Source organism: Octopus bimaculoides, chromosome 14 (genome assembly GCF_046866305.1).
Source record: "Octopus bimaculoides isolate indiv1 chromosome 14, ASM4686630v1, whole genome shotgun sequence".
Lineage (NCBI taxonomy): Eukaryota > Metazoa > Mollusca > Cephalopoda > Octopoda > Octopodidae > Octopus > Octopus bimaculoides.
Window position 1 is genome coordinate 3,949,376 of NC_142941.1, and position 27,500 is coordinate 3,976,875.

General features: G+C 40.5%; 2 protein-coding genes across 4 annotated transcripts in view; both read right to left on the reverse strand.

Annotated features, from left to right (window-relative positions):
* The window catches only part of LOC106870078 (uncharacterized), a 12,992-nt gene extending 64 nt beyond the window's left edge, over positions 1-12,928 (reverse strand). The window contains exons 1-2 of one of the 3 annotated variants that reach the window (XM_014916051.3): positions 12,840-12,928; positions 1-8,055 (exon numbers count right to left, since the gene is read on the reverse strand). The exon at positions 1-8,055 is cut by the window's left edge and continues 64 nt beyond it. In XM_014916051.3, the coding sequence (XP_014771537.1) occupies positions 5,532-7,898 (2,367 nt within the window). In that variant the 5' untranslated portion in view covers positions 7,899-8,055; positions 12,840-12,928 and the 3' untranslated portion in view covers positions 1-5,531. Of the gene's footprint in view, positions 8,056-11,393; positions 12,146-12,221; positions 12,403-12,839 lie in introns of those variants that run through there. The other 2 variants (XM_014916052.3, XM_089363183.1) reach the window with 2 other exon arrangements.
* Positions 12,929-19,220: 6,292 nt separating this feature from the next.
* The window catches only part of LOC106870053 (uncharacterized), a 20,893-nt gene continuing 12,613 nt past the window's right edge, over positions 19,221-27,500 (reverse strand). The window contains exon 2 of the mRNA XM_089363189.1: positions 19,221-25,656. Within this exon, the coding sequence (XP_089219315.1) occupies positions 23,013-25,214 (2,202 nt within the window). The 5' untranslated portion in view covers positions 25,215-25,656 and the 3' untranslated portion in view covers positions 19,221-23,012. The remainder of the gene's footprint in view (positions 25,657-27,500) is intronic.

Consider the following 27,500-nt stretch of genomic DNA (forward strand, 5'->3'; position numbering starts at 1 on the left):
TTGGTTTGGGTGGGTGTTTTGAGTCTGTTGCCCAGAAATATTGCCGGCACAACAATGATAATAATAATAATGAGAATAATAATAATAATAATAAGTATATATATGGGATGGAAAGAAAATATTTAATATACTTCATTGTAAAAAAAAAAAAAAAAAAAAGATAAAAAAGAGAAATAAAAGAAAGTAAAAAAAAGCTGTCCATTGTGAAAGAAATAAAGCGTTAGGAAGTGAAATAAGATTTATACAAACGATTATTATATTCTGATGAGAAGATTAAAAGTTGATCAAAATATATGTACAATATTTCATTTATATATATATTAATTAATTGGCCATCATGTTGTTTAGTATGTCAAATAATGATTCACTCTAAACTGAATTTCATACTCCGTGTTTTTTTATTTTTTATTCCCCTATCCCCAACTTTTACCATCAAAACTATCAGACTTCCTCGCACAGCTCTTCTCCACCCCCCCACCCCCACTTGACCTGACCTGTCTTTCATTCGTTTTGTCTCCCTCCAAGCCTCCGCCCTTGCTCGCTGTCCCACGCAACCTCCATGTCGTCTCACATCTCTCAGACATTGTTATCAAGTTGCAAGAGCCTGAAGAAAAAGGAGTGAGGGGGGGGGGCAGAGAGCGCCATGGAAAGTTATAAAAAAATTAAATTAAAAAAAACAGATAAGCAAACAGAATTTCTCTCCCTTGATTTCCACTTAATCCTTGATATTCTTGGAAGAAATATAGTTTGTTTTACATATACACACTCACACACACACAGAATACCTGCATATGTTTTATACATATAGATTTGGTAAAATAATCCTGATTGAAGTGAGTTTCTATCAGAAGCCTGTAAAACTTTAAGTCACTTGGAACTGAATCAAGCTGTTTTAAATAATGATGCATGTGTATGTATATATATATATGCTGAAATATTAATTCATTTCACCATTTATCAAGCTGGTAAAAACAAGATGGTTTGGTAAGTGTGTTCGATGCAACTGACATTTGAATAAGCAAGAACATTTAAAAAAAGACAAGAAAAACAGGGGAGATAATTAACTTCACAGTAAATATAACCAGTGTCTTATGAATATCAAAATTACATAAACCAATACTGGAACGGCCTATGATGTGTCTGGTGGTTTATCTTTAGTTTCTACCAAGATGTATCTTTTAAACAGCATACTATAAAGAAAAAGATCTCGCTCTGGGTATTTACACAGTCACTGGAGCTTAGGTTTCTGGTAAATGGCAAAATTAATATTTCAGTCAGGAAACCCCAGGTAGTTGTATTTCACAAGGCTTGTGATTTTTATAATAATAATAATCCTTTCTACTAAAGGTACAAGGCCTGAAATTTTGGGGGAGGGGTCTAGTTGATTACATTGACTCCAGTACGCAACTGGTACTTAAGCCTGAAAGGATGAAAGGCAAAGTTGACCATGGTGAAATTTGAACTCGGAACGAGATGGATGAAATACTGACAAGCATGCTAATGATTCTGCCAGCTCGTTGCCTTTATAATAATAATAATAATAATAATAATAATAATAATAATAATAATTTTTGTTTTCCTACTCTAGGCACAAGGCCTGAGATTTTTGGGGAGGGGTCCAGTTGATTAGATTAACCCCAGTACGCAACTGGTACTTAATTTATCAACCCTGAAAGGATGAAAGGCAAAGTCGACCTTGGCGCAATTTGAACTCAGGATGTGAAGAAAATGAAATACCACAAAGCATCTCACCACCCGGCATGCTGACAATTCTGCCTTAATAATAATAATAACAACATATATTTATATTCCATTAGAGGCTGTTGGAAACGGTAAGCTGTTATTTGTAAGCATTTCCAGCTGCTGTTGAAGGGGGCCAGTAAATCCATTGGTCCATCAGTGGGCCTGGCCAGTAAGGAAGACGTGTGTGCGGCCAGAAGGATTAGAATAAGAAAACCCATTAAAGGTAGAGGAACTGTATGAAAGCCACAACTTCCATATTTTGGGAGGAGCTGGATGCCACTAGGATGAATAAGAATTACTGAATCCAATCAGAGGAAGTTATATCAATATGGAATTCTATAGGTCAGGGCTCAGGGAATCCAACACTGAGTGTTGGAGGATGGAGATTGGTTAAAAAAAAATCTTCAGGTATCCTAGCAACGGAAACAGCTTGGGAATGATAATGTGTGTATATTAATTCAGGTGTTTTTTAACACTCAGTGCTGTGTAGGGAGCTTTTCCAGATGCTATCTTGCAGTAAATTCAGCAAATACAAACACTGTATGTGTGATCGATAATATTTATATATATACACACACACACATACTATATATATATAGACATACATGCATATACACACACATATATAAACATTGAGATGGCATGTATGTATATATGAATTCTATAGAAAATCTAGAGATAAACTTAAAGGACATGCGAGAGTCAAGGTGCATGACATGCAGCCAGTGTTTACAACTCCATCACAGAAGAAGAGAAAAACAAAATAAAACTGAAGGACTCTGAAATTATTTGCTCACTTTTATGACATTTGGTAAATCATTTCAGAACCAATTCTCTGGTCTTGCCTCTCTCTTTCTCCACACACACACATATATAAGACTTAAAACTCTGATTCTGCCTGGTTGGTCACGTTCTCTCTCTCTAGCCGGGAATGGCACTGAAAAAACAGCCACAACTTGGGGGTTCCACCAGATGGCAAGTAGAAAAGATTAACTTATTAGCTGACCTGAAGACAGTCGACATTACATGAAATGGGCAAGAATAGCAACCGATTGAACCCAGGGGAGCAGGGGTTCTCAACCATTTTTTTTTTATCTATGGACCCCTTTGATTCCTGTTCTATTCTGATGGATCCCTATAGCCATTCGATGTTTAAAAACTCATTTTATAGATACTTCTTTCAAAATTCACATATTCGCTTTGCACAGGTCGAACTATATAAAATGTTTGAGAAAGAAACCCGTTTCTTGCAATAAATACATCTAAAGCAAAATTTTCTCATTGACCCTTAATATAATTCTGTGGGACCCCAATTTAGTATTTCACTTGCACCCCACCCACAAGGGAGGTTTGCTGTCCAATGCATTGAACAGCAGAGGAGGACCTAAGGCTAAAGCTAAGCTTGTTGTTTTGGGAACATCAATCCAATTTCTAATTTCGGTGTGTGTCACTTTCCACTTTAATCAAATGACTATTTGACATGTCTAAAAGCAAAATCTCTGATCAATCTGGTCACTCAAAATCCCTCAGTCAAACCAACGGAAGAATGGTTGCTTTATAAATGTTGACGTTGTGGTAGGTGCTGATTCCTCCATTATTTTATTCCGTTCATACAAATATCCCAAAGCGTACAGTGTATCTGCATCATTGAAGGATCAAAGAGAATAGATGCAATACAAGCTAGCAGCAGAAAGCATCTTTCAATTCAAACCACATCTATTTTAGTCTACTGGTCTCTTTTTGGCAACTCACCCATCGAAGCTGTTCTTCCTAAAAGTTCTTCTAAACACATTACACACTGCTATGTAAAGAAATACATCAACGGGGAACCACATTATTTCATGTTGGGACTGTGGGGGAAAAGAGACTTTTGCTTTTGATATAAAGCTTCAAATGTGACTGCCATGAGATGCCATTAGCTGCAGCCTACACCTGTATAGGAGTATGCATACAGCTACCACTCACTATACACACTTCCAAAAACTAAAATAAATCACTGCCCTGTCTACAACATATAAGCTTTATGCTTATGTCATTTGAAAACTGAGTTGCAGGTATATGGCCATGCAGTTAAGATGTTCATAAATCGTCCCATGGTGAAATCCATTTCACTAAACTAACAAAATGATTTCCTGCTAACCTCTGACATTCTCTATGAACAAAGTCCAAGCTAGATTAGACCACTGGCCCTCTATTCCATAGCAATAAAATTCAAGCATTGCTGACCCCTAAGAAAACAAACCCCTATATAGTACAACAGATCGGCTTGGTATGCCCTTCCTGCCCCACAATCAATCTGTGTCCTCTCCCTGTAACTTCTACATGTATTAGTAAAATCTCTGATTTTCTCCACATGTTGACCCTACATGACCTTGTGGCTAAAGACCAGCTGACCATCAGATAAGGACCAAAGTGGTCAGTAATGCTACAACCCGCACTGCTGCTACCTTTCTGCTCGTATATCATCTGTGGACGCTGGACATTGGCCTCTTGCATCAAAACATGTCAGGAGAGGGGGACACCCTCAATGGGACTGACCCCAGTATTTCATTGGTATCTATTCTACCAAACCACAAGGTCAACCTGGTGAGATTTGACCCTTTAGCATTCAAATTATCCTGCTGAATGTAATGTTTGTTTATTCGTTATTTTGAATTAATTATGCATTATCTTGTAGCTTTGAGATTTTGGTCATGTGATTAGAATTGGTGTGAGGGGCCAAATTTGGCAAATTTGAACATAATACAAGTAGAATAATTGGGCTGGATATGGTCAGTTTGAAAGCTATAAGGTTAAACTCAGAATGTAGAGGGAGCTAGGACAGGCATATTCTCCTCACCATACCACTTCTAAACTTCACATTCCACCCATTATATACACCACCACTGAGTTGATTCTACACTTTTGACCAATTATACACCCTACCACTGGTTCTACACCCCACAACCCCTCTCCCCACCACTCCGCTGTCTTCTAATAAAAGCAAAGAAGATAAAAAATAAATTATGTGTAAAAAAATTTGGAGAATTGGTACGAATATATCAAAAAAATTGCCATGATAGGTGTCTGATGCACTCAGAGATGATGATGTTCATGTTGTTGATGTTGTTTTGGCCAGTCAAATTAAGTTGTTGCATAGTTTCCTTAAAAGAAATGGGTTTTTTTTTTGCTTTGTTTTGTTGGGTTATTTTTATATAAGCCAAGAAAAGAAGAAATTTTGCAGTTTCCAGTGTTTCATTGATAGATGATGTAAGAGGGATCAGGGAATCCAGGGTATACACAGCTGTTCTGAGATTTCCATGTAAACAGTGAGAATTTCTAGACCCATCCAACCCATGCTGTAAAGTGTTTGGTAAGGAATATATAAAAAAAAAAAAGCTTACAGCTGTGTTTTTTTTGTTGTTTGTTTTAGTGTTAAAAGTTGCAGTGGGAAGATTTCAAAAACCACATGGATACATGTGAACAGGTGGCTTTGTATGTGGCAGTGTACATGTGGATATACATGTGTATATAGGGTTGGCACATACACAGATATTTGTATATATATATATCTGTACATATATATTCATATATGTGTGTGATGTATATACAAAATATCTGAGATGTTTATGCAAAAGCTCATGGGTGTATATAAATATGTGTGTGTATATGTGAATGTCTACATATAGACAGACTCTCATACTACTACACAACCACAAAGGCCACATACATTGTTTTCCCAGGTGGAATATCCAAGGCCAGAGCTATGGTCCCACTCTCTCTCTTTCTCTCTTGTCTGCCACTTCAGTTTACAGCTGCCATAAATAGTTGTTCATAGGTGACAGTTCCTCCATGTTGTTCTTGGACGGATTCATGGAATTCTTCAGATGGATGCGCTTGTGGCGCTGCAGTGTGTCGCGCCGGGCAAAGTGTTTGGCACAGATGTCACACTGGTAGGCTTTCTCGCCGGTGTGTGTGCGCTTGTGCAGCTGAAGGTACTGGCGCTGGGCAAACTGTTTGAAGCAGATGTCACAGTGGAATGGTTTCTCGCCAGTGTGCGACCGAGTGTGCATCTGCAGAGAATTCTTACGAGAGAACTGCTTGAAGCAGATGTCACACTGGAATGGTTTCTCTCCAGTGTGGGATCGCTGGTGCAACTGTAAGTAATGGCGTTGTGCAAACTGCTTGAAGCAGATGTCACACTGGTACCGGCGCTTTGGGTTGTGTGTGCGTCGGTGAACTGTCAGCTTATCACGTTGTGCAAACTGTTTGAGACACACGTCACATTGGTAGGGCCGTTCTCCTGTGTGGGTTCTGCGATGTATTTGAAGAGTGGTTTTACGGGCAAATTTCTGAATGCAAAAGTCACACTGGAAAGGCTTCTCTCCAGTGTGGGTCCTCTTGTGGATCTGGAGATAATGTTTCTGGGTGAACTTCTTGTAGCAGACATCGCAGTGCAACAACTTTTCGCCAGTGTGAATCCGTCGATGGATTTGCAGGTAATAGCGTTGAGCGAACTGCTTGAAACAGTAGTCGCACTGGTAACGTTTTTTGTACACAAACATCCCTGTGTTTTCATTGCTTAGGTTCATATTGTTGTGATCTTTATTCATGTTATACTGAGCCATGTTGTTGTTGTTGCTGTTGTTGTTGTTGTGGGTGCTGGTGTTGCTGGTGTTGCTGCTGTTGTTGCTGCTGTTGCTGTTGCTGGCCTTGAGGACATGCTTTGCTCTGCGATGCATCTTCAGCTGTGAACGGTGATAAAATGCTTCCCCGCACAGCTCGCAGTGGTGCGGTCGTTCCCCTGTGTGTTGGGTGCGACGGTGGATCAAGAGGGTGTCGCGTCGGGCAAACTTCTGAATGCAGAAGTCACACTGGTAAGGCTTCTCTCCAGTGTGGGACCTCTTGTGGATGCGTAAGTAGTGGCGTTGAGCAAACGGCTTGAAACAGATGTCACATTGATACATCTTTGAGGATCTGTCGCCATGGGGGTTAGGCATCTGTGGCACCAGGCCAGAATGTGCCGGCATTGCCTCGCCTTTGATTCGGGACCTCATTTTATCTTCAGCACTGCCGCTGTTTTCATGTGAAAACGGCATGATAACAACCGTGCCTGGCTCTGACATTTGTTGGTTGTTGTAAGTCTGGACATTACTCATGCTATTGTTTCTCCTGGCAACGTTTGTCACCATTGGGGTGGGCTGAGTCTGTTTCGGGTGGTATTGTTCCCTCATGCATCCGTCCATGTTGCCTCTACTGTCGTTTATGTCAGGGGAGGTCACAACATTATTCTGCTGGGGTCGCTCGTGATTACGCTTGTGCCTCTGAAGTGTATCCCTACGTCCGAACTGTTTGCCGCAGATGTCACAACCAAACGGACGTTCCCCCGTGTGGGTGCGTCGGTGGTTGTGCATCAAATATTCCTGCGTGAAATGTTTCCCACAAAAATCACAGAACAACTGCTTCTCCCTTGCTCGCTCTTGTCGTTGAAACGACTGGTTCGATGCAGCATAGGAAGGCTGTACAGTTGCGGGAGACTTTGATGCCTGGATGAATTTTTTCTGGCCAGAATCTCCGCAGCTGTTGGAAGTAGAAGTGGACGACACAGTGGCTTGAGAGTAGGAGCTTTTCACATTATCTCCGCCACTGCTATCATTGGCCATACTGCTGTTGTTGTTGGTGTTGCTGTTCACAACATTGTCGCTACTACAACAACTACAGTTACTGCAACTGCAGTCGTTTCCCGATGTCATCGAGGACACCATCGTGTTCTTTTGTAATGGTGCAACTGCTATGGACACCGGTGCAGTATCCTTCTGGTGGTAACCACTATCGGCGCTGAGGTTGCTGCCCTGGTTGCAGTTACCCGAGCCCTCACTGCCGCTGGTCCCACCGAAACAACTTCCAGGAGCCGTCATAAGCTGCATTCTTTCGGGCGTTAAAGGAAAGTAGCAGTTTTGTGTGAATGGGTTTCCATAAACGTCGGTAGGGAAGACATTCTGGCTGATGTGTTGTATTCTCTGGGCATCCAAAGTGTGGTGGCCCATCGAAATCTGCTTGCCCCCTGGGAGGCTGCTACTGTGGCTGATCCTTTGTGTCTGTGAACTGCCGCTTCTCTGAGCAAACTGCTTGCTATACATGTCCCCGTATATCGACATTCCACTGCCCCTTTCCATGTTGGCGTTGTTGTCTAGCAGAGAATAATGGTGGGGTTACAGAGGGCTATTATTGGTGGCTGGTAGTAGTAACAAGTCTTCTCTGTGTCTGTGTGTTTGCTTCGTCCCCACAAGGGTAGAGGAGTGGGTTGGTTCACTTGGTTCGGTTATAGGCAACCTGGAAGAGAAGAAGACATTGTCATTGGTCAATTGCGATGGTGGTGGGGAGGGGAAACACTTAGGGACAAAATATAGGGAGACATCTATAGGCAAACTATATTGGGGATTCAGAAACAATGCTACTGATAAAATTGCTGTATAAACAAGGATCTGATTACTGTGTCTGTACAATGAAATGAATGGTTTCTATACATATAACGATGATTAGCATGCATCTATCCACCTACTGTGTAATTGTTTACCTTCAGCAATTTTATGCGTTCCCTATCATCCGATGTGGTTAGTCAGAACCTCGATTACATTAGTGTACTAGTTTTTAGATTATACATCATCATTGTCGTCGTTTAACGTCCGCTTTCCATGCTAGCATGGGTTGGACGGTTTGAATGAGGACTGGCAAACCAGAAAGCTGCACCAGGCTCCAATCTGATCTGGCAGAGTTTCTACAGCTGGATGCCCTTCCTAACGCCAACCACTCAGAGAGTGTAGTGGGTGCTTCTATGTGCCACCGGCATGAGGGCCAGTCAGGCAGTACTGACAACGGCCACGCTCAAAAAGGTGTTTTTCTTGTCATCCTCTTTGTGAGACGATCCAGTATCCTGAAGCTAGTTCCCACTATTTCTGCCTATGTCATCCTTGGTCTTCCTCTTCTGATACTTCTGTTATGATTCCTATGCAATACATGTCTGTAACAACACAGTCTCAGCTCATCTGGATCACACTACTCACACATATTAACATTACACATCCAACAGAACATGCTTGCTTCATTTCTCTCCAGCTTCTGCACATCCTCTGCATGCATTGCCCATGTCTCTCTACCAAGGGCAGACTGAGCCATTGGTCAGTTGGGTAGTGCCCAAGGGCATGAAGCTGCACTCTACTAAAACACACATTCAAAGGGGCCTGGTAAACAGTTATGCCCGAGGGCCCTTAATACTCTCAGTCCACCCCTGCTCACTACCACACATCATCCACCACACCTTGTATATGAACAACATATTTTCTACCCTTTGCCTTAAGAAACAAACCCTTTGTTGTCCATAGACGTAATAGCTCCCTAGAATTTTTCCTACCCTAGAGTTGTTCTGGCCATCATGCTTTCACAACACCCTCCTCAAAGCACCATGAGCCCAACACCATATAGTTGGGAAGCAACCTTTTGAACTACACACCTCTGAAATCACTAATCAATACTATACACACACACACATATATATATATAGTTGAAATTTACAGAGAAACAAAAGACGAAGACAGGTGTATAAACAACAGGTGTATTAGTTTAACACTTGGGAAGGTGAGAAAATCTTTTACATTTCGAGCCTAAGCTCTTCAGCAGAAAGGAACACAAGGAAATAAACTGATATATATATATATATATATATATATAAAATCAGATACACACACAGGGAAGTGACCAGTAGGTGCACATAGTAATATGATTAAAATATATATACAAAAGGATTGTGTGTGTATATGAGAGAGATGAACAGTGTATACATCATCATTTCATTTTGTTTTCCTATGTTGGTATAGTTTTTATTTACTTTCCCACCAACAACTCCAGTTAAAAAGGTTAATTAGATAGTAATGAACACACACTAACAGCCACAACCAGACCACAAACTAATCAAAGATTGTTCTTCGTCTTTAACCTGAGAGAGAGAGAGTAACCTCTTTTGGGGCTTTTGTTTGCGAGATGTGACCATCTGGAAACATGATCACACTTGCTTAGCCCTACGTCCAACTCCGATCCACCAAACCTATGACCAAAATCGCTCCCCGCCTTGACCGTCCCGTTTAATCTCCCAGAGATTGTGTATTATCCATATGGTCCCTCTTTTCTGTTTTTTTTTTAAAGGTTTGTCTTTAATCAATCACTCAAAGAAAATGACTTTGTTCCGCAGAAGCGTCACCAACAACACGGCATCGACATTGTTGCGAGATATACTAGAAAAATAAAAACTAAATCTCCCGAAAATAAGATCCAACGACCTTTAAAAAATGAGAAATGAGGGACCATTTGGATAATGCACAATTTCTGGGAGATAAAACGAGACGGTCAAGGCGGGAGCGCTTTTGGTCGTAGGTTTGGTGGATCGGAGTTGGCGTAGGGCAAAACAAGTGTGATCATGTTGTTTCCAGGTGGTAACATCTTGCAAACAAAGCCCCAAAAGACAGAGGAGAAAAAAACATTGGGACGACGAAAGGACTGGGGAAACGATGACATCCAGTTTGAGACAAAAGTATTTCTAACGGAAATAAATATATATCTAACGGTCAAAAGTAGGCGGAGGAGAAAAAAGTGAGAGGATGGGAAAACTTTTAGAATATTTACAAGATCAGACAAAGCAATATAATAGGAGACATTGTAGGATTTTTAAAAATAAATTTAGATAAAAGTAAAATTTAAAAAAAATATAGTTTGTTTTAAGCGATTTTTACGAAACTACGACCGAGGAAGATATGACAACAATAGTGTGTGTGCGAAATATATATATATATATATATATATATATATATATATTACACACACACACATATAAATACAAATTATACCATACATATATATACACAATGGTGTGTGTGTGTGTATATATATATATAATATATATATATGTGTATGTGTGTGTGTGTATAGACGTACATCTGGCTAACACTAGCTAAATAAATTATACGGTTAATTATATATAAATATTTATAAACCTTAACTAAATATATATTTTTAAAACCTTAATCACTAACATTGTAAAAATATTTAGACTGAATATCATAAATAAAATATGTCTCGTTTATGAAGGAACCTGCGGAAAACTTCTCATCACGACACAAATACATTATATATATGTATGTATATGTATATACACGCATACACAAGTATATTTAGTGAGTCTTGTCTGCCGCCCAAACCCCAACTTTGTCTTTCGTCTACAACAATCGTGATTTTATAAACCGTTAATGTCAGGCAGACATTGAAAAAAATCAACACCGCTGGATTCATTCACGATGAACAACTGAACGAGTATTCCTTCTTCTTTGCTTTTATTTGAAGACTAAAAAAAGTTTCTTTTGGGGGGAGATAGAGACATTTGTGTCCTAGATTTTTTTTCTTCTTTTAGTCCTAGGCTAGCCCTGATCGTGTAGACAGCCCTTATGCTCAAAGACATTCCAGACGTGACTATCTCATCTTTTTTAAGCACTGTGTACCTCGAAGAAAATTATCCAAGGTGTCATTAAAAAAATGTTTGTTAAGTCGGTAGGGGTGGTTTGGAGGGAGATTTGACCGCTATTTCTCGCAGGTCGATCGACAATATAGAGGCTCCTGTTCCTTACATGAAAATAGGTAAGGAAGAGTCGGTGACATTCATTCCAAACTATAATGTTGGCTGTAGAGATGATGGAAGCAACGGTAGAGAAGGTATCTTTTATGTATTGTAGAAGCCCGTATGAATAGGAAGCAGTGGTCTTCATGCATCTACCAGGTATAACCTATTCCAATTGGATCGCGGACTGGACTCAGCGAGATGTTGGGACTTTCATGCATTTATCCAAATACAATGCAATATTAATGTTCGGCACGACACAGGACGCGTCGATGCTTTTAATCCAGGTACGCTAGCAATTGCCATAGGAAGTGTAATAGCTTGAACTTAGTAATCAAAGAATTAACAAGGGAACCTGCTAGAAACAACAGCCAAATTTCCTCAATGCACACTCTACGGTCGTGGGTAAATGCAGCAAACGATATACAAAAAGACGAGATGTTCATTGGTGGAGCGCCTTTGATAATAGATTTGCCCGACCAGGGATGATCTGAGGATTGCAGACATGATTCAGAGAGGAGAAATTACTTGCTTTACCACTCACTGTACGCCGAAGCAAAAGTAATTCACATATTTCTAGAGAAAGATGATGGTTAAATGAGGTTTTGTGGCCTTCAAGCCTTTCTCCAGGCATTTTAGCAGAAAGGGTGAAGTGAAACAGCATGAATCGAAACCGGATCACAACGAACATGGCCAAGAAGGAACTTCCAGCCTCGACAATAACACCATCAACACCACCGCCGCCATCTTCAACAATGACACAACCACGACGTGGTCGCTCGAATTGTTAGAAATAGCAGCCAAACAAGCTTAAATAAAAAAAAAAAGAAAACCCTACCGTCATAAACAAAAGATATATTAGACAGTGTAATTCTTGACATAAAAAGATGGGATGGTCACAGCTGGAAAGGCTTTGATCATAGGTCTGCTCGATCAGAGTTGATTAAGGTAGGAACTAGACACCACCACCATAATCATCACACACACCACCACCTTCCATTATCCAGAACTCTTCTGTGATGGAGGGAAATCAATAGAAAGAAACAGTTACACGTACATATATACACACACACACACATATATACACACACACACACATATATATACACACATACATATATATACACACACACACATATATATACACACACACATATATATATATATACATATCCACATATGTATATGAGTATATGTGTGTGTGTATATATATATATATTTATATATGTATGTATATATGAAGACCTTACGTATACATAGAAACAGAGACATATACATTAATATAAGAAAGAATCTTTTCAACGAAACGAGACATAATTGTTTTTTGTATGTTTTTTAAGAAGGGAGAAACAATTAAGCCTGGCTAAAAAGGGGCAATAAATTACACAACATTTATAGGTGAACCCTAAACTTTAGTGATTCTTCTATATTTATTAATTATCAATAAAAACCTTACCTTTATTTCTGACGGCCCTTTTTTTTTCTCTCCGGCAAAGCTGAACAGAGAAGACAGACATATACAGCAGTAGAAGAAGACACAGACACACACACACCGGCGCTCACTCTCATATTTCCTTCCACAAATAATACCGTTTACTCCCTGGCCGGACCTTTTCGATTTCGCATCGAAAGTGCATCGATGATGTTCTCTTGCCGATTCTTCGGACCCAGATTGGCTTTGATTGAACAGATTTAAGATCTTTCTTTTGACCGCTCTTGTAAAAAAAAATTTTTTTACGTAACTTTAAATGCTTGCAACTTCTTTATTGCGAATTTCTATAAGGAAAAATATGAATGCGATTTTCATCAAAATTACATAAAAAAAAAAAGGATTCCAAATGGTTGGAAAAAATTTAACAGGATCTAAGATTTATGATTCCGACCCTTTCCAACCACGAGACGCTCCGTTTATTTGTCTGAAATATTAGACAATATCTAAGCGACGACAATATCTAACATGTCACTCCTTTTTCTTGTTGAAGCTGTTTACTTCCAGGTTAACTTCAGTCGAATAGGCATTACGACCAAAAACGTTCCGCCCTCGACCAACCCCTGTCATTTTTTTAAAGACATCGTGTATCTGAAGCTAAATAATCCAATGTATTTTTGAAGGTGTGATTTAAAGGAAATTTCGTAGTTATTTGTAGCATGTCAAGAGAACACGTAGCCGTTCTTTTCGAGCCAGAAGAGTTTAACTGGAAAATATTCCATCAACTTGGCTCAAATGATGTTGGCATCAACTTGAACATTCACTCAAGACTTGGTCCCCGTGTCATCCATCCTGTACAAAAATCAAGCTTGCATCACATCACAACACTAAGACAGAACTATTTCACTTCATTTGGCCCTGCTCTCTTTAACATCATTCTTTCTAAGATACATATGAGAAGAAAAAGATCTCAAGCCATTCAAATGCTTCTTGGATGAATTCCTCCAACAAAATCCAAATAAACTACTAAAATATATAATAGAGAAACAATTCTTAACCCTTTTGATACCAACCTGGCTGAAACCAGTTCTGTCTCTGTAGTACAAATGTCTTGTTTTCATAAGTTTTGAATTAAAACCTTCCACCAAACCTTAGTCACAATTTATGTTCCTAACATTAGCTGAATGATTACTAAGTTATTTTACTAAATTCTTTGTTGTTTTTAAAGTAATTGGAAGAAACACTGAGCATCTCAAAATAAATACAGTAACGAATGGGTTATAGCTAGATATATTTCTGTCAAAAATAACTATTTATTTGAAAAGGCTATGGTGCCCAAACTATGACTAATATGAAACATCATTAAATGGCTTTCCAGGTGGTGCTGTTAAGTTAGTCATGGTCTGGGCCAATTCTGAGTGAAACCTGTACTGGTTCCACGTAGAAAGCACCCAGTACACAATATAAAGTGGGTAGCATTAGGGAGGGCATCAAGCCATAGAAACTATGCCAAAGCAGACAGTAGAGCTTGGTGCAATCCTCTGCTTAGCCAGTTCCTGTCGAATCATCCAACCCATGCCAGCATGGAAAACAGATGTTAACTCCCTCTCCTCCTTTTAGTCAAGGAGATTTTTCTCTTTCCTTTTCTTTTTCTTTTTGTCTTGTTCCACAAGACAACTGGCAACGCCACTAATGCCGATGCCATGTAAAAAAAGCACTTGGTACACACTGTGAAGTGGCTGGTGTTAGGAAGGGTGTGTGGCCATAGAAACCATGCAAGAACGGACATGGGAGTTCAATGCAGATCTGTGGCTGGCTGGATCCTGTCAAACCATCCAATCCATGCCAGCATGCAAAATGGACCTTAGATGATGATGATGATGATGATGATGATATGCTCTCGTTCTTTTGCTAACACTCTTTCAATGCCACCTTGCTCTGAATCATCAAAATCCAATACAATACAAAAAAACTGCTGTTGATATATTAATCAAAATGGTGAGCCGGGCAGAATTATCAGCAAACCAGACAAATTGCTTGGAAGCATTCTGTCCATCTTTATGTTCTGAGTTCAAATTCCACTGAGATTGATTTTTGCCTTTCATCTTTTTGGGGTTCCTAAATCCTAAAACAAGCACCAGTTGAAGACCGGGGAGTAATGTAATTGAGTTAACCTCTGTCCTGAAATTGTTGGCCTTGGACCAAAACTTTGAAATCAATTTTATTGATTCCCATCATATTATATCAACCAATATTGTACTGTATTGATCATCATCAATATCATATGGAATCTCAAAACAAGGATTTGACAACGAATATCACCAGATCAATTGGTTGCACAATAAAAATTGAAAATTAGAGCAATTAAAAGCTGCACCTATCACCCCACCACTTCCACCTCTGTCCCTAATACCCACATAAAATTCTCCCTCACCCCTGGGGGCAGTACCACCCACTACATTAGTGACGTTCAATTCTATTTTCCCTCTTCTTTATGAATTAAATGCATAAAGAGAAGACAACTGTGTTTTGCAGCAATTTTTGTTTCTCTGCAGAAATTTATATTCTTTTACTGGTTTTGGTTATTGGACAGTGGTCATGCTGGAGCACAACCTTCAAGGGTTTTAATCAGTCATGTCGCACTTCATACTCTCTTCCCCATCCCATCCCACTACATGTCTAAGTCTGGTACTTATCGTCTTACAATTTACTGAATGCCTTGGCTTTTGTGATAAAGGGATGCAACCCAATCTAATGACACGTGCATACAAGCACACATACACAAAAAAAAAACCCACCCAGTATACTCTATAGACTGGTTGGTGTTAGGAAGGGCATCTAGCTGTAGAAACCAACTCAAAACGCACTAAGGGACCTGGTATGGTCCCTGACCTTTCCAGTTCCTATCAAGCCATCCAACCCATACCAGCATGGAAAACCAATGTTAAATGTTCATCATCATGATGACGAATGTCATTCAATCTATATTCAATCTATATGTATGTATGTATAAGTATATATTTATATATATTCTTTTATTCTTTTACTTGTTTCAGTCATTTGGCTGCGACCATGCTGGAGCACCACCTTTAGTCCAGCAAATCAACCCCAGGACTTATTCTTTGTAAGCCTGGTACTTATTCTACCGGCCTCTTTTCCTGAACTGCTAAGTTACGGGGATGTAAATACACCAATATCCAATGGGCTTCTTTTATATATATATATATGAGTGTGTGTGTGTGTGTGTGTGTGTACATACACACACATATATATACATACATACATATATAGGAGTGGCTACATATATATATATATATATACATACACACACACACACACAACACATTTCCTTCCCGTTCACAGTAAGACTTCTATTCAAAAAAGTCCGACCCATTTCCCCCCATAGCAGTTATGTGAAGATTAAAAGACCTACAGTCTGTCCTGATTTACCTCCCTTGCAAAATTCTCTCTCACCCTGAGAAATAGAAGCCAGGCAGCTGCTGCGGCTGCTACTGTCGCTATTTAACTCCAGGTCAGCTCTGAACGAGTACACTTCCGAGCAGAAGACAAGCCATGGTTGGCACGCCTTTGACTATTGGTCTACTTGATCAAAGTCGACCTGGGGCCAAGCGGCAACAACAATTATATGAGTCAACGTTTTCATATTGGTCAACCTGTTATTAATAGCTGCCAAATCTCTCTGTCAAACCACGACTCAACTTCCTTGCAAAAAGGTGAAGGTCAAATTGGATATTGTAGTTGTAGATATGCTTAGAAAGATGGGATGGTCACGGATAGTCTACCTTTGATCGTATGCCAGCTCAAAGACTGGCCCTTCTCTTAAGAGCTACAAAATATTTCGGACCCCACAGCTGGAATCCAGCTGTCACATTTGGGATATTGTTCTAATTATGCACTCAGAAATTTTGGACTACATCCATAGAAGGGTCACTCAGCTATCGGGTATTGAATCAATAAGTGACACTTGTCAGCTGTCCCACAGACATGCCACCTCCTTTCTCTTCTTTATAGCCACTATAATAGTCTTCTCTTGAACCCTTACCACACTGGTAGCCCCACCTGTCCTTCAGTGGCTTATCACTCTCGGCATGTCAAACTCCTTTGGTCTCGCACTAACCACTACACCCGGTCTTTCCTCTTCTGGTTCTTTGGAATCTTCTCTTTTGGGCAGTTGATGTCCAATTGCTCAATCAAAACATTAACAACATCAATATCTCACCAGAACCAACAATCCTTCTTCCAGACTCCAGACTCGGCAAGTAAAAAACAGCCTCACTTACTCTGTGATTTGTTACAGTTGTGCATTGTGTCCTTGAGCAAGACACTTCATCTCATGCTGCTCCATTCCACTCAGCAGGCAAAAGTGCATTGTACTTGTAATTCAAAGGGTCAGTCATGTCACATCCTGTGTTATGCTGGATCTCCCCAAGAATTACGTTAAGGGTACACGTGTCTGTGGAGTGCTCAGCCACTTGCTCATTAATTTCACAAGCAGGCTGTTCCGTTGATCGGATCAACTGGAACATTTGTCGTTGTAATCGACAGAGAGCCAGTTTAAATAATTCAAAATAGTTAAGCAACACATGTTATGGACAGAAACAGCCTTTTCTTCCCTGACCTACTGGGGTAGCCAGTAGGAATTTGAACTCAGAACGTAGCGACAGACATTTCATCGGGTGTGCTAACGATTCTGCCAAGTCGTTACCCCTACAGAATATATTGAAGAATGTGTTGCACATTCATGTGTGAATAAGCATTTGTTAACACAAACTACAAGAGTGTAGAACATATTGGTGCCATGGGATGTCGCAACAACCCTCAGTCTGGAACTTGGTCAGAATGCTTGCATCCGGGCAAACTTCCCTGCAGGTTCCCCCACCCCAGGAGATGATATTAAACTGTGTGGTGTGCTGTGTCTACACCCTCACCCCAATAAATATGAGTATAGTTGACAAAGCAATAAATTACAAACAGCAGGATAAGTGTAGCTGTGAGTGTATGAGTGAGAAGTCCACTTTGCAACCATGTGGTTTCTGGTTCAGTCCCACGGTGAGGTACCTTCAGCAAGTGTCTTCTACTATAACCCTAGGCTGACCAAAGACTTGTAAGTGGTGGATGGAAACTGAAAGAAGCCCACTGTATATATATATATATACACACGTGTGTGTGTGTAAATTTCAATGAAACTCATTACCTTCACTCAACCAGAAGAAGTCCATTGTGCATGTGTGTGGGGGGGTGCACACGTGTGTGTGTGTGTGCACACATGTATATGAATGTGTGTGTGTGTGTGTGTGTTTTCCTTGCATTTGCTGGTCTGTAAACAATAGCTTCTGGCCAGTTGGCTTATAGTCCAGCACAAAAGGATATCTTGTCTTTCTGATATGTCTTGACATGTTGTTTCATCTTTGTAAAACAAAAGGGGAAATTGTGCAGTAGAAGATGGTGGTGGCGACAGTGATGGTGGTGGAGGAGAGTAACAGTTTGTACCACCCAGGCCAAATGGTATGCTTAGCCATGCCTTGCAGACATGATTGCAAAGACATTACCATGGAGAAAGGCCAACAACACTAGCTGCAACAGCCACCCCACCTTAGCGGCCTCGTTTCTCAGACAAGCTGTAATTACAGTTCTATATTTAAGAGATGAGGAATTATTTACGTTATTTACATTTGATGGATATTTGTCCTCATCTTGTTTCTTGTTAACACAACATTTCAGCTGATTTTCGAGAATTTACAAAAAAATAAAAGACGAAGACGGGTGTGTAAACAACAAACAGATGTATTAGTTTAATGCTCGCCTTTAGTTGAACAAATTGACCCTGGGGCTTATTCTTTGTAAGTCTAGTACTTATTCTATCGATCCTTTTGCCGAACCACTAAGTTACAGGGACGTAAACACACCAACATTGGTTGTTAAGCGATGGTGGGTGGGGGGGACAAACACAGACACACAAACACATGTTGGGCTTCTTTCAGTTTCCGTTTACCAAATCTACTCACAAGGCTTTGGTCGGCCCGAGGCTATAGTGGAAGACACTTGCCCAAGGTGCCATGCAGCGGGACTGAACCCCAAAACCATGTGGTTGGCAAGCAAGCTTCTTACCACACAACCATGCCTGCACCTATATATATAAGTGTGTGTGTGTGTGTGTGTGTGTGTTTGTCCCCCCCACCATCAGTTTGGCAAAGGAGACTGACAGACTTTAAGAGCAAGTCCTGGGGTCCATTCATTGACTCAAAATTCCTCAAGCAGTGCCCCAGCATGGCCACAGTCTAATAACTGAGACAAGTTAAAGGTATAATAAATAACATGTGGTGGTGTGCCACACTCCCCATGCAGTGGTGTCCCGCACTCCTACAACAACAACAACAACAACACATACAATGTTTTATGTTTTTATTCTTTTATATATTTTACACAAAGGCTCATTATATTTTTTCCCCTTTTTTTTAGTTATTAATTAATTAATTAATTAATTGTTTTCCTTCTGTTTGTTAAATGATTAAAAAAAGTCAAAATACTTGAAATTACAATTCACAGTTTCAGAGAGGAGGAAGAGGCAGGGTGGGAAAGAGCGAGGGGGGAGGAAAAAAAAAACAAAACAAAATAAAACAAAAAAAATAACATTAAAAAAAGCTAAAAAATTAAAAATATGAGAGTTTGTTAAAGGTGGGATGTGGTGGCGTTCATCTGTTTTACAATGGGTGGAAAGAAGAGAGAATTAACAATGGATGTAAAACTAAAAAAAAAAACTGAAAAAAAGTAACAAAAAACATACAGAATAAACAAAAGAAGCTGTCTCCCCACCCCAGCCCCTTGCCACCAACAAGTTGATCAAAACTCCTGAAAGATTTGTAGGGATATCATGAACCTACACCTTAACCCAGTGCACCATGGGGTAAGGAGCCGGAAGAGGAGGGGAAAGGGGGGACCAGCATGAATTATAATTAATGGTATTAAAAAAAAAATTAAAATAGCAATAACAATAATAATAATAATAATAATAATGTTTGTTTTGTTGTTGTTTTATAGGTAGGTTATGAGGGGTGGGGTGGGGAGAATGTGTGGTAGTGGTGGTGGCTTGTAACAAGAGAACCATGGTAAGGAAGATATTTTTTAAAAAAACAGATAAAAAGAAATGACAGTACAGAAATGACACGATTATTATTATTATTATTGTTATTCTTCTTTTTATTATTATTATTATTATTATAGTGAGGAGAGTCTGAACAAAGATATGTGAATTATGATGAAACAGACAGTGTGTGATGGGAGGAGGAGCATTTGTAATGGAGGAGGAGCATTTGTAAATGGGAGGAGGGGCATGTATGATGGGAGGAGGAGCATGTATGATGGGAGGAAGGCCATGTATGGGAGGAGGGGCATGTGATGAGAGGAGGGGAATGTGATGGTAGGAGGGACGTGAGATAGAAGGAGGAAGATGTGTAATGGAAGGGGCGCGTGATGGGAGGGGCATATGTGACCTTCAGCACCACCACCACCAGCTGCCATCTCCATAACAACTGCTAAAAACCACTGCCCTTTCTCCCACCTAGTTTTCCTTCATCTAAACCAACTTTTATAGATGGACAGGAGCAGGGATGGAGATGAGGGCAGGACATTTAAAGAGATTAGGGGCACAGAGCCATCGATTGAACTAAACAAAAGAATACAATGTACCGTTTTTAGAGTTGAGAGTCAGGAGTGATGCACCATGCACATGTATAAGCCCCAAAGCCACATGGTCAGAGATGTGAAGAATGAATTAAAAAATAAAGTGACTTTTTGTTTAATAGAATATTTGTTGAGCCCCTAAAGTCGACCCTAATTCAGCAGGAACCTATGACCAAATGTGATCCAGTTGTGAATATATTTTAGGCATTGTATACCCTGGACTACATTATCCAATGCGACTGCTGTATCTAGCATGTCAAGTGACCACATAGAGGCACCCTTGCTGGCTTGTATATTTTATATTGATGTTGATAATGATGTTGCTACACTTTGGGTTATTTGGCACAAATGACATCCTAGCTTTGGACTAAATATTGTTCTGTCAGCCTAACTTTAGTGCCTCACATTCTGTGATCAAATGCAGCTAATACAGACTCAATTTTGTGTCCCATCCAGATCAATAAACAATCACCAGAAGAACTATACTGGTTCTTGACTCAACTAATTTTCACACCTCCTCCTCTTCCTTCTCTGCCCCTTAATTTCTCCCTTGCTGTTACAAAAAAAAAAAAAACCTTCTAGACTAAGATCTCAGATGAAAAAAAAAAAGCAAAAGACACTTAGAGTTGTTCTAAAGTAATGGTGGGTGAACCTTATGAACCTTTCTGATACCAAACAGCCTGGGACCAACCCCTAATTCTAAGATAAAAATTTCCTAATTTAACCTTTTAGCATTCAGACTGGCTGTACCTGGCCAAAATATTCCCTCTGCTTTATGTTCAAACTGGCGAGATCCAGCCCCTCACACCTTATAATGTCATCCTAAAAATAAACAATCATATCTTTGAAATCTTGAAGCTACAAGACATGATTAATTCAAAACAATGTGAATAAATAAGCCATCATATTTGACAGAGAAATCAGGAAACAAAAGGGTTAAAATGAAGTTAAAACCATCCGTCAAAATCTCATGTTAATTTCTGTTCCAAACACCAGCTTAATAACTGACCGAGTTATTTCACTAAATTCTTCGTTATTTGCAAAATCAATTGAAACAAACACTACAAACTTCAAAAGAAACAACAAAACAGTTTAACCCATTACCTACCAGTGATCTCATATGAGATCACTTAAAAATTACAAATTTCGTAATTATCTGTCAATATTTACACATATCTAACCTTTTTGCTATACCTACTAGGTATATTTCTCTGATATTCAAATGAGGTTTGCTAATTTTTCACCCAATATCTCGCTTATTTCTATTTAAAATGTTATTTTGATCATTCCAGCGTGTTTCTAAGGCTATTTTATGCTAGAAATCAAAATTAAAAAAAAAAAATTCCAGTTAATAGAATTATGGGAGGTAATGGGTTAAGTGATCTAAATTAAAACCTTCCTTCCAAATTTTGTGTTAATCAATGTTCTAATTGCTAGTTTAATAATGACAAAATTATTTTACTAAATCCGTCATCATTTTCAAATTCAATTGAGAGAAAGGTGGAGGCAGTGTGTTTTCAACAGAGCAAGGTAAACAAAACATTTAGGAAGAACAATCCACATGACTCCCACTCCTGATGTTTCCTGTCTGTATGAACATCTATTGTAGAGATACTTCAGTCAGATGTGTTTGTAGTTAGGGAGTTGCCATGTCCTAATTGTCAGGCATGTTAATTCAAATTTTAGAATTTAGATCATGAAGTCGTAGAAGAGGGTGGTAGGGGATTTGTTGAGGTAAAGTATTTGGCTGTTGTATTTAGCAAATCAAATATCTACTTAGAAGCTTCTTCAATGATTGATTAAAATAACGAGATGGGGTAGGGGAGACGGATGATTAGGGTGGCAAGATGATGATGACTGAGCTAAGGATAACGATAGGATGCTGATGGTGGGGGTGGGGATGATAACGATGATGGCAATAACCACAACAACAACAATGGCAAAGATATTGTGATGGTGGTGGCGGTGGGGGTGGGGATGACTTGGCCATTAAAGGAGGTAGTGGCAGTGATGATATGTGGATGATGATGATGATGATGACAATAAAGAGAACTGACTGACCTCACCGAGTGCAGCTGGGTCAGCCTAGCAACTGCTCCCCCACCCTACATCGAACCCTTAGATCCTTCCTCCTTACAACCTACAACTAACTGGTTGTTACCATGTAGTGACCACCACATAAGACACATAACAGGGAGGTCACACTGGACTTCAGTGAAGAGGGTGAGGTGGGATAAGAGTGGAAAAAGGAAAGAGGGACACCTGCAGCAACCCCAGGTGTTAGTAATGAGCAGGATGAAGGGGTCCATGAATAATGATGACGATGATGATGATAGCGATGATGATAGTAGTGGTGGTGGTGGTGATGGGTATAACAATGGTGACAAACATGACAACAACAACAACAACAACAAAGGCTATACAAAGATGAAGAGAGGGAGAGAGAAAGAGTAACAAGGGATTAATAAAGTGACCGAGGGGACAACGGCCCTTATCCTGCTATTTCGTGGAGTTTGGGTCAATGGCGTGGCTCTTTGATGACGTGCTCATGTCTTGAATGCTGGGCCAAGAGTTCTGTTTGTGCTTCATGCTGCCTGGGAACGTGTTGGGCATGTTGGGCCATCCGCTGCCGGACATATGGGTGACGGGGAATCCTCTGGCCCACAGGTAGTTGTTCTCCCAGCTCTGTGGCATCTCGTGCAGGTATGCAGATGTCATCCAGGAAGTGGTCACTGCCGGCGTCTGCAACCTGACGGCGCTCGGGTGGTGGGGGTGGGGCGGGTTGAGGTGCGGGTGGGGCGACGTGTGGGGCTGGGGCTCGCCGCCGCCCCCGGTGCCGTTCATTGCAACACCGTCCGGACTGAGCAGGTTCGGGTCCATCCCATTGTTCTTTAGGCCGGGGGGCGTCTTTTGGGAATCCGATGTAGACAGATGCAGCGGGTCCTGTTTACTGTTGCCATGGCAACTGCTCCTGTTGTTGTTGTTGTTGTTGTTCGTAGCAGCACCACTGTCCGAGGGGGTACCAGCAGTGGAGCCGTCGTTACCATTGAACGACGACGGCGTAGAAGACGGTGGCGTTTTGATGTGGCCGGAATCCTTGATCCTTGCAGCTGCGGCCGCTGCTGCCGCCGCCGCCGCTGCTGCTGCCGAGGCCTGGGCAGACATGCCGGGAACTAAGGTCAACGGGGTCACTGAATTCGAAGAGGATGTCTGTGAGGACAGAGACATAGAAGTTGGTGGGTTTTTCGTGAAGAGTTCACATCCAGTGCGAGTGCGTTTATGGTTATTCAGGTTGGCCCTTTGTGAGAAGCTTTTCCCACACACGTCACACTGGTACGGTTTCTCGCCAGTGTGGACCCTAAGATGAGTTTTCAGGTTGCCACGTTGTGCAAACGTCTTGTTGCACACGGTGCAATAGTAAGGTTTCTCGCCCGTGTGCACTCGTTCGTGGTTGCGGAGACCGATTTCCAAGCTGAACGCTTTCGAACACATCGAACACTTGAAGAGGTCGCCAGTGTGTGTCCGCCTGTGGTTGTTTAAATTGGTTCTTTGAGAGAAACACTTGCCACAGAGGTCGCAAGAATATGGTTTGACACCTGTGTGTGTTCGCATGTGGATGTTAAGGTTGCCCAGCTGACTGAACGCCTTCACGCACACGGAACAACTGTACGGTTTGTCACCCGTGTGAATCCGTTCATGGTTTTTGAGAGCAGTCTGCTGTGAAAAGTCCCGTCCACAAAACGAACACTTGTAAGGTTTCTCTCCAGTATGAATGCGTTCGTGACTCCTCAGGTTAATCTGCAGGCTAAACGCTTTCCCACAAAACGCGCACTTGAACATGTCCCCAGTGTGTATACGCCTATGGTTATCCAAGTTCGTCCTCTGGGAGAACCGTTTCCCACAAGTTTCGCACTCGTAAGGTTTTTCCCCGGTGTGTGTTCTGAGATGAATGTTGAGGTTTGCATGCTGGGTAAAAGCTTTCTCACATATCGTGCATTTAAATGGCCTTTCCCCCGAGTGAGTCCTTAAGTGTGTGCTCAAATTACCAAGTTGAGTGAAGCTTTTTTTACAAATAGTACAACTGAAAGGCTTTTCGCCTGAGTGAGTTCTTTCATGGTTCCGCAGGGCTGCTTTCTGAGCGAAAGCTCTGCCACATGTTGCACAGCAGAACGGTTTTTCAGCCGTGTGCGTCAGTTCGTGTGTTTTCAAATTGATCTGCTGTGTGAAGCCCTTCTTGCAGAACGTACAATAGTACTGTTTGTTGTTGTTGTTGTTGTTGTTGTTGCTACTGTTGTTGCTGTTGTTGTTGTTGTTGCCAGTGCCGCCACCACAAGTTCCTCCTCCACCTCCGCCACCAGCACCACCACCACCGCCAGCACCACCGTCATTGTTGCCGTTGCCGCTACCCATGTTTCCAGTATTGCCTCCAGGTGGGGCCACCAGTGGCCTCATTGACTGTGTCATGTGACTACTACTGTCGTGCATGTGGTCTGGGCTGCTCAGGCCAGGGGAGAAATCCTTACGGTACGAGTCTGGCATCTGGGAGTGTTGCTTGCCAACGGAACCGAAAGACTTCTCAGACAGAAGAAGGCCCTTCTCGTGGCATTTTGAGAAATGTTCATTAGGGTAGAAGCTCGTGGGCTGGCTGTAAATGTTGGGCTGATGGTTGCCCATGGCGTACATAAACTGTGCGGGATACATGGTGAATGGCGAATGTGCTGAGACACTAAATTCAACACCCAAATCTTTTGGATTTCACTTGGAGAAGAAAGACGACACAGATAAACTTCCGACTTAGGGAAGAGGGCTAAATTTTTTTAGGGGTTTTAAAAAGATTTTTTGGTTATTTCTTTCTTGTTTTGTTTTTTCAGTTAAAAAAAAAAGTGTTTTCCTTGTTGTCAATGTCAGACCAGGGAGCAAAACTTAATGTTTTTGTCACTTGCCAGGGCTGTCATATAGCTGTAGATAGCTTCCTCCAAATGTGTACATCTTGTCTGATGATGATGATGATGTTGGTGATGGCAGCAATAGCAACAACAACTTTCACCATTCTTTGTTCAAAATGTCTGGAAGAGCTTTCCAGAAACTCTGTTGTAATGATTTTTTCGACATTCAGACCTCAGGATCACAGCTGGAGTCATCCCTAAAATAGAAAAAAGAAATTTTAATTTATAAATAAACAATTATATCACAAATAACAACACTTTATTCAATTAATTTTCTTAATTTCTCTTTATTATTATTTATTACGGAAGGCAGACGTTAAATGATGACAATAGAAGTGGCAGGCTGGCAGAACCGTTAGCACGCTGGACGAGATGCGAAGGGGTATTTTGTCCGGTGCTACATTCTGAGTTCAAATTCCGCCGAGGTCGACTTTGCCTTTATTCTTTCAGGGTCAATAAATTAAGTACCCGGGAAACACTGAGGTCAGTGTAATCAACTAGTCCCCTTCCAACAAATTTCAAGCCTTGTGCCTTTAATAGAAATTATTATTATTATTATTATTATTAAGGTGGCAATAGCTCGAAGATGCGGTCGAGCCCTGCATGAAATAACATGCAAAATTTAGTTATGTCCCTTTACATTCTGAGTTCAAATCCTGCTGATGCCAAGTTGGCTTTCATCTTACTGACATCAATAGAATACATAATACAGTCAAATCTCGCAACCGATGTAAACCCCTACTTGATAATCCCACCCTTAAAACATATCCCCTTGAGCCTTTCAAACAAACGATTATCGGTGGGAGCCAGAACAAACAGTCGTGACAGACTGGCAAGTTCAGTTATCTCCCCTTACGTTCTTGGTTCAAATCTCACAAAGGTTAATACTCGCCCCTCGATGCAGAAATACGAATTAAGTAGTTGATTTGATTTAATTACTATAAACTCCCACAACTTGGTCGAGCGTGTTGTGTTGCTTAATACCGTACTAAATTCTGGTGCCTCAACTTAAGTACCATATTCACTTGAATCTAAATTTTTGCTGAACTCATCTACCATACCCTTATATATATATATATATATATATATATATTTATATATATATATATATATATATATATATATATATATATATATATACACACACAACACTTATATCGAACAGTGTGAAAGAGTGCTGAACAAATAGGATTGCTATATACAAGACATACACGCATATATATATATATATATATATATATATATATATATATATATATAGATACATAGATACACATGCATATGTGTATACATACAAATATTTACAACACAGACATGTGTGTATACATCTATCTATCTATTTATTTATATGGATAGATACGCTCACAAGCATGTATATGTATACACCCCGATACAAGTTGCTTATTCCTTCACCACCCCACATCCATTCTCTCCACCTCCAACCCACTCATAACCTCTCACTATCTACCATACGCCCCCCCCCATACACACAGACCCATTTATACGATATAGACAGGCGGTCACCCCGTCCAGTCTCTTCCCCGTCACTGTTTTCCCTCCATTACCTTAACTGTTTAGTCTCGGCTGTCTAACAGAAACGTTTCATGTGGTTGGACATTAAATAAAAGTAGTCTCTAGGAAAAACGGCCGAGTAAACTTGTTGCCTTTATTCGATACGTTCAAGTTCTCTCTCTCTCTCTCTCTCTCTCTCTTCATCACACACACACACACACATACATACACGCACAGAGAAGTAGAGAGTGAGACGTACATAGATAACACACATACATACTTCAAATGACACATAAACAGCCAGATCGTCAGATAGATGGACAGATAGAGCACGAAAAGGAGAGAGAAAGAGATAGACAGGGAAAGATACTCAAATAAAGACATTGTCTATATACGATAACATATGTGTGTTTGTGTGTGTGTGTATACACACAGATGAAAGGTGTTCTGAAGTAGCCAAGGTTGGAACACACATTGCTCAGTGAATCCCTTAATGTGAAAGGAATTAAGGTGGTACAAGGGAGCTTTA